This window comes from Arachis hypogaea, chromosome 15, assembly GCF_003086295.3.
Source record: "Arachis hypogaea cultivar Tifrunner chromosome 15, arahy.Tifrunner.gnm2.J5K5, whole genome shotgun sequence".
NCBI lineage: Eukaryota > Viridiplantae > Streptophyta > Magnoliopsida > Fabales > Fabaceae > Arachis > Arachis hypogaea.
This window is the reverse complement of record NC_092050.1, coordinates 516,982-524,680: the sequence shown is the minus strand read 5'-3', so window position 1 is coordinate 524,680 and position 7,699 is coordinate 516,982. Positions and strand designations below refer to the sequence as shown.

Genomic DNA, 7,699 nt, shown 5'->3' with positions numbered 1-7,699 from the left:
TGGGTGAGCTTTTTAACACAGATTTGCGGGAGTGGATTTTGTTTAATCTGATTCAAAGAGGTAACTGGTCATGCACTTTTGGAATGGGAATATCAGCCCTATGGTATGATAGAAATAAGTTGATTTTCGAAGGAAAAATCTCTGCTCCAGGTGCGGTTGCTATTTCTATTCACAAACGGACAACTGAAGTATTAAATTGCTTGAGAAAGAATCTTATATCAAAGAGCAGCCCAACAAGTCATATCACCTCATCTGGTGGATACCACCGCCGGAGAGTATTATAAAAATCAATGTTAATTGCTCGTTTTATTCGCACAATAATAACGTTACTTGTGACGGGAATTTTAGAGATCAGTGGGGTAGATTCTTAAAAGGTTTTTCATACAACCTTGATAGTTGCTCCATAATGCATGCAGAATTATGGGCCGTCATCAAAGGCTTCGAATAATAACGACAAATGATATTCATCATGTCATCATCGAATCAGACTCTAAAATGGTTCTTAATTTTGTCAGAAATGGATGTCTTAATTCTCATCCTTGTGCGACCTTAATAAAAGATATCAATATCCTTGCAGGACGCATCCCCTCTTAAGTGGAATCACATTTTTAGAGAAGCAAATACTGCCTAGCCAAAAAGGATTAAGAGCTCCCAACGGACTGCACATTTTTCATGCACCACCACCTGATTCTCTTTACTTTTTGTTTTTTTATTTTCATGGTTGCCTTCGGCTAATTAAGAGACACAATTTGAGTGTTTTCTCGTGTTGTTGGGTCCTTGACCTTCTTTTTACACCAAAAAAAAAAAAATCAGAATACAATAAACATAAAATTGTAAGATAATTTAAATTGTAAAAATGTCTAATTCATTAAATTTTCATAATTGATTCATTTATTCAATACGTAATATTTAAATTGTAAAAATTAATAATAAAATCGATATTTTAATTATTTTGGATGGAAATAGAAAAAATATTGTCCTTTCGATTTAATTTGTACTTCTTTAAGAAAGGTACAAACTAAAAATTTATATCTTAAGATAGAAAGAAACTTTTATTTGTCTCTTTCTTTATAGTTATATTTATTACCGAATTCTCCTATTTATATATTTAATTTTATGTTCTTAATACACAAACCAATTCAAGCAACCAATTTGCATTTGAAACCGCTCATAAATGATTAATAAAGAGTACCGTATAAAACTTTGATTTGTAGTTAGAGGAATAACTCCAATCCCAGATCACGTACAAACCATCCTTTTATTTAAGATATGAAATCACACAAATACACAACAATTTGGAATCTCAATGATAGAAGACAGTAATAAAACTAAAAGTTGTCATACTAATTCATTTCTTATTATTTTTGGCCATCATGGTTCATTTTGCTGAAATTTAATTAAGTACAGCAAAGCTTAAGAGCTAGACTTGAGTGTGTTTCCGATATCAATGACAAATCTATATTTCACATCTGCTTTGTAAAGACGGTCCATTGCTGTGTTGATATAGTCAACAGGAATGACTTCAATCTCAGCTTTTACATTATGCTCAGCCGCAAAGTCAATCATTTCTTGAGTCTCCTTTAACCCTCCAACGCTACTACCAGCTACTATTTTTCTCCCTGCCACGTTATCAAAAACACTTGAACAACTTCATAGCTACTAGCAAATATTATATTATTAATTACTTAGTCATAAAAATACAGAATATTTTTTTTATGCTTACCCATGATTAAAGGAAACACTGGCAGCTCTAGCTTCGCTACTGCACCAACCAATACAAGCTTTCCATGAGACTTCAACATTCCAAGCAAATGTAACAAAGGATGATCTGCAGAAATCGTGTCAATAATACCATCCATTGTACCAATAACACCCTGCAAAATGAAGAATTACACATTTCTTTATAAGCTATAAAACACAAATTGTTAATGCTAAATGTATACGAAAAAATGATGCATATAATAATGTTCTTATTTATTTGTCAACCGAATCACTTATCTTAAAAATTTAAACCGATAAAAATAAATAATATGAATAATTATATTTCTAATACCTGCATCTGATCTTGGTCAGTGCTTATGACAAAGGAGTCAGCTCCCAAATTTTCCAACGCCTCCTTCTTTTTATGAGGCGATGTACTAACAACCGTGACCTTAGCGCCAAAGGCTTTGGCGAACTTGACAGCCAGGTGGCCTAAGCCGCCAAGACCAACCACAGCAAGATGTAAACCGGGCTTATCGAGTCCGAAGTACCGGAGGGGGCTATAAACTGTAATCCCAGCACAGAGCAGAGGGGCGGCTGCATCAAGTGGTAGTCCGTGGGGAATTCGAATCACGAAGTCCTCGTGGGCTACCATGGTGTCGGAAAAGCCTCCGTATGTGGTGGTGCCGTCGACATTCTTAAATCCATAGGTGGGAATCTTTTTTGGACAATAACTCTCAAGGTTGTCAACACAGCTTTGGCATGAACGGCAGGAGTCAACCATGGTTCCAACACCCACTTTGTCCCCAATCTTGAACTTTTCTACCTTGCTTCCCACCTCTGTCACTTCCCCAACTATCTCATGCCTGTATATATATCATTATCATCAAGGATTTTTTTAGTAGTTGATATCTGTGCTTATTTATTTCTGAGACAGAACATAACAAAATCTATTTTAATTTTTGTATACTATGAATTAGGAATGAAAGATACCCTGGTACTAATGGATAAATGGAAACGCCGAAGTCGTTCCTGGACAAGTGAAGGTCAGTGTGGCATATTCCACAGTACAATATTTTCAAGGTCACATCTTTCTCACCCGTTTCCCTGAAATAATTAAATTGGACATTCATTAAATCCTCTCTTCTTTTGGGCAATCATAATCATAATTAGATCTAACAAATTACTCGCTACTCAGCACATGCAAGAGTTCAAATAAGGTAAAGTGAATGAACCTTCTTGAGAAGTTAAAAGGGGAAAGAAAACCAGTAGAATCTCTTGCTGCCCATCCGAAAGCCTTCTTAGGATGCTCAGATTCATGTTGTGATGCTGCCATTTGAATCTCTCAATTTCACAAATCTTAAGGGAAGACAATAATGGCTTTCTAAGGCTAATAAGTGCTGTTAAGATATTTCACTAAGAATTTGTACTCATCTGTGAGCTCGCATTTAATTTGCCGAAAGCGATTATTGGCTAAGTCCAACTCTAACCTCAGCTTATTGGCTTCTTTTAAGACTCCATTTAAGGGTTTATCGTTAGCCAATGAATTACTGCATATACAAGACGGGATTCGAATTCTCAACATTTGTTTAAACGAACAAGTGAGCTTACTCGACCAACCCAAGTTGGTTCTTTCTTCGTAGATATTGATGTATATTAAATCATAAAGAGGGCTGCGTTATACAATTTTATTACCAGAATTATGTCTCCTTGTAAGTTGTAAACTTGTCAACGTCTTACCCCGGGGCGGCTAACATTTTATACCATTTTTGTTACCAATTCTTTATCATTTAAGATGCACGGTGTACCTTACCTCACAAAATACGAATAACATTTTTTATTTTTGGAGTGTTTTTATACAAATTAATTTACTGTTTTTTGGTGCACTTAAAAAATATGAATTTTTTTCTTTGAAATTAATGCATATTATTAAATTTATTTTTTCTCACCAATTACTTCTATATCCAATATAATAAAAAATTGTAAGTAATGATATACCAAAAGATTAATGTAAATAACAGAATTTTTTATATTCTAATACTTGTTGACGTATTGAATGAGCTATATAGATGTTGACAGTGTCTGCTGATAATATTAAAGGTTTAAAACCGTAAAAGTCAATTTTTCAAGTTTGATAGTATTTTTTTCCGTTTATTTACATGGGCCAAATCCTCCGTCGACTTGGTCATGTGACGCTCTCCCTCTGGATCGGGTCCAAATCCTCTTTATTTTTTTGATACGACGAAATTGTTTTCCAAATTTTTTTTTTATGATATCTGCTAGTTCAACAACCCAACGAATAATTCATTACAAATTTAAATTTTATTTAAAGGTCTATTTTTAGCCAATTACAATCCAAATTAGTTTCAAGAACCATGATATGCTAATTTGATTAAATAAAAAAGTCACCATCCCACTTAGCCTATAAATAGCGAGCAGAATATTCATTAGTTCCAACACACTCAGAATCTTATTTGTTTCAACATAATTACTACGCCTTTGAAGTGAAATAAATACAAGAATACACTGACATAGATTCAAATGGCACCATCATCACAACCTGAATTTGAGCATCCTAGGAAGGCTTTTGGATGGGCAGCAAGGGATTCTTCTGGAGTTCTCTCCCCTTTCAATTTCTCTAGAAGGTTCACTCCATTGTTTTTCTTAATATAATGAAAATGGACCGGGTGCTGATCATGAATTTTCAAAGTTGCAGGGAAATTGGAGAGAAAGACGTTGCATTAAAAGTGTTGTATTGTGGTATATGCCACACGGACCTGCACATGGTGAAGAACGACTGGGGCAATTCCATCTACCCAATTGTCCCCGGGTATATATGCTTTCTACTTCTTTATGAATTCATTTTTTAAATTAAGTCAGATTTATTTAATTTCAATTCTAATAGTTAGTTACTAAGTCCAAAAGTAAAATTAGTGATTTATATTAAGGTGAAAACTCAGGTGCATTCGACTTCACGTGAAGTTGATAGTTATTCACGTGAAGTTCGTTAGATGAAAATTTAGTCAAATCAGTCAAATCATCTAACTACTTTTAATTATCTATTTGACGTGAAGTTGACTGCACCTGAGTTTCCACGTACTTTGATTCTTGTTGTCTCCTTGCACTTTTGATTCATTTCAAATTTTCAGTATAAGCTAATAATGTGAAAAATCACCTTTAACAGAATTGGTTTTTGAAATAAACAGGCATGAAGTAGTTGGCATAGTGAAAGAGGTGGGAAGCAAAGTACAAAAGTACAAAGTTGGAGACAAAGTGGGTGTGGGATACTTCGTAGAATCTTGTCGCTCCTGCCAAAATTGTATTGACAATCTTGAGAATTACTGTCCCAAAAACATTGTAACACAAGGTGCCAAAAACATCGATGGTACCACCACTTATCGTGGTTACTCTGACTCAATGGTTGTTGATGAACTCTTTGTGATTCGAATTCCTGAAGGGCTACCTCTTGATGCTGCGGCTCCTCTCCTTTGTGCTGGGATTACAGTGTACAGCCCTCTTAAATATTATGGGCTTGATAAGCCTGGTTTGCATGTGGGTGTAGTTGGGCTTGGTGGGCTTGGCCATATGGCAGCCAAGTTTGCCAAAGCCCATGGGGCTAAGGTCACTGTCATTAGTACTTCACCCAACAAAAAGGACGAAGCAATAATTCATTTAGGAGCTGATTCTTTTTTGGTTAGTCATGATCTAGAGCAGATGGAGGTAAAATATAAATCACACTTAATCATTTAATTTTGACTCCTTAACCAGATAAAGTCTTAATTAGAAATAGAGAACAATGAGGAATTAACAATTGTCATTCTATAGGGTGCAAAGGAAAGTTTGGATGGCATCATTGACACAGTTTCTGCTCTTCATTCCATTATACCTCTAATTGGCTTATTAAAGACTCATGGAAAACTTGTTATGGTTGGGGCAGTTTCGAAGCCTCTGGAAGTGCCAGCCTTTCCTTTGATTATGGGTAAGTGTATAAAGAATATCTTCACATGCTATGTCTTAACAATAATATAATGCGTAATTAGAAGTGGAAATGATTATGATGGATAATAGATTTTACAAAAAATGTTATTTGTATATTAAATCAGTGGTCAATATATTTATGTATAAATATATGTGTAGTTTTTTTTTAAAGTTAGGAGTGAGATTCGAACCGTAACCTCTATGTGAGTATGAAAAGACTATGTGTAGTTTAATTTATTTTCAACGTATATTTATATTTTAACATGTATTTTATATTAGTGGCTAACTTTGATGATTGATTTTAGTGCATAAGTAACATAAAATTTTAATATGATATATCTAACTTAGAGTAAGAATTGATAATCAAGAAGATAAAAAGAGAGAAAATTCAGGTAAAAGAGAATTTTATTAACATTCAACATTATTTTTATATTATAATTTCGTCTAACATTCTTATATATTAGGAAAAAGATTACAATTTTTAAGTCAATAATAATTCTCAACATGTTTCTTATTCCTTCAATTTTTCTTTTGATCTCTTATTAATCTTTGTGAATTCACTATTTTATTCTTATTTATACATATTTGGATACTAGAAAATATTGAAAATTAACATTTTAAATTAATCATAACTAGCCAACGTTTGTTTCTTTCTTTAATTTTTATTTTTTGCTCTCTTAATCTTTGTCAATTTACTACTTTATTAACTGTGTTAGTTAGACGGAAAACAAAAGAAAGAGTTAATGATTAGAATAACATTAAAGAAATTAGGGTGGACCAAATGCTAGTGTATGTCAACATAAAAAGGTTTTGAAGTTAACAAACAAGTAATTTTCATTATTTTTAGGAAGAAAACTTGTTGCTGGTAGTCTGGTTGGAGGGTTGAAAGAGACACAGGAAATGATTGATTTTGCTGCAAAACATAATGTGAAGCCTGAGATTGAAGTTGTTCCCATGGATTACGTGAACATTGCAATGGAGCGCCTCGCTAAAGCTGATGTCAAATATCGATTCGTCATTGATGTTGAAAACACACTAAAACCAAGCTCTTGAGATTTTTGCTCCAGAAAAGAATAATGGGTGAATCAATGAAGAATGATTAAAATTACAATAGAGAGTTTCATCTTTATCATGTTTTTCAATTTAATTTCCTTTTTATGTATTTTAAATAAAGTTGATGTTTCTGTAATTTGACATTTCAGTTGTCAACAAAATTTACATCTTATAAATAAATTTAGTATGTGTTTGAAAGCTAAAATAAATATGATTCTTTTTATTTTAACTGTCTCAACATATTTAATTTTTTTATCAGTAATTAGTTATTAATATTTAATATAGTTTCTGAAACTAAATTTTATAGATTATAGTGAAATTTAGATTTGAAAATATAAAATAATAAAAATTATGAATTTGAAAGACTATTTTTAAAATTCAGTCCTCTTCTACACACTAATACACACAAATTTTATAGTTAGTCACTTTTTATGTATACTTTTTTTTATTAATATTTTTTCACTTTTTAATCCATTATATATATATATATATATATATATATATATATATATATTAATCTTTTTCACTTTTTAATGTTTTCAATTATTTTAAGGTGGATACTAGAACAAAGACTTTATAATTGTCTTCATATGAAAATATTTTTTTTTACCTTTGGATAATAGATTTGATGGTTAGATTTTGATATTTATAAAAGTGTTGTTTTTATTTAAAGTGTAGTTAAATAAATAAATCAAACTTTTAAACAAAACATCTTTATAAAAAGGTGTTTTTATCATCTTCATTTGAGTAATTGCCTTATTTTATTATCAAAAATAAAAAATATAAAAGAAAAGTGTAACCAAAAATATATTGTGTCATAACATTCTTTATTATTTTTTATTTTTTATTTTTTGGTTAACATAACATTCTTTATTACTAATTATTTTTGTCTTTATGGGCCTTCTTTTAGCAACACTTTTTTTCTGGTAAACTCTCCAAGGTATCTTTGATAACAGTGTAAAATATG

General features: G+C 31.9%; 2 protein-coding genes across 2 annotated transcripts; one reads left to right on the top strand and one right to left on the bottom strand.

The window, feature by feature from the left end:
• Positions 1–1,237: 1,237 nt before the first annotated feature.
• Positions 1,238–3,363, bottom strand: LOC112747357 (probable mannitol dehydrogenase). Its single transcript, XM_025795336.2, has 5 exons — positions 2,937–3,363; positions 2,695–2,808; positions 2,054–2,567; positions 1,724–1,874; positions 1,238–1,619 (listed from the first exon to the last, which is right to left on the bottom strand). The coding sequence occupies exons 1-5, from the start codon at positions 3,035–3,037 to the stop codon at positions 1,414–1,416; spliced, it is 1,086 nt and encodes a 361-aa protein (XP_025651121.1). The 5' UTR covers positions 3,038–3,363; the 3' UTR covers positions 1,238–1,413.
• A 754-nt stretch (positions 3,364–4,117) lies between these two features.
• Positions 4,118–6,941, top strand: LOC112747355 (probable mannitol dehydrogenase 3). The gene is made up of 5 exons (XM_025795333.3): positions 4,118–4,346; positions 4,418–4,531; positions 4,908–5,421; positions 5,527–5,680; positions 6,527–6,941. Exons 1-5 carry the CDS (start codon positions 4,243–4,245, stop codon positions 6,730–6,732), a joined length of 1,092 nt encoding a protein of 363 aa, XP_025651118.1. The 5' UTR covers positions 4,118–4,242; the 3' UTR covers positions 6,733–6,941.
• Positions 6,942–7,699: the final 758 nt, after the last annotated feature.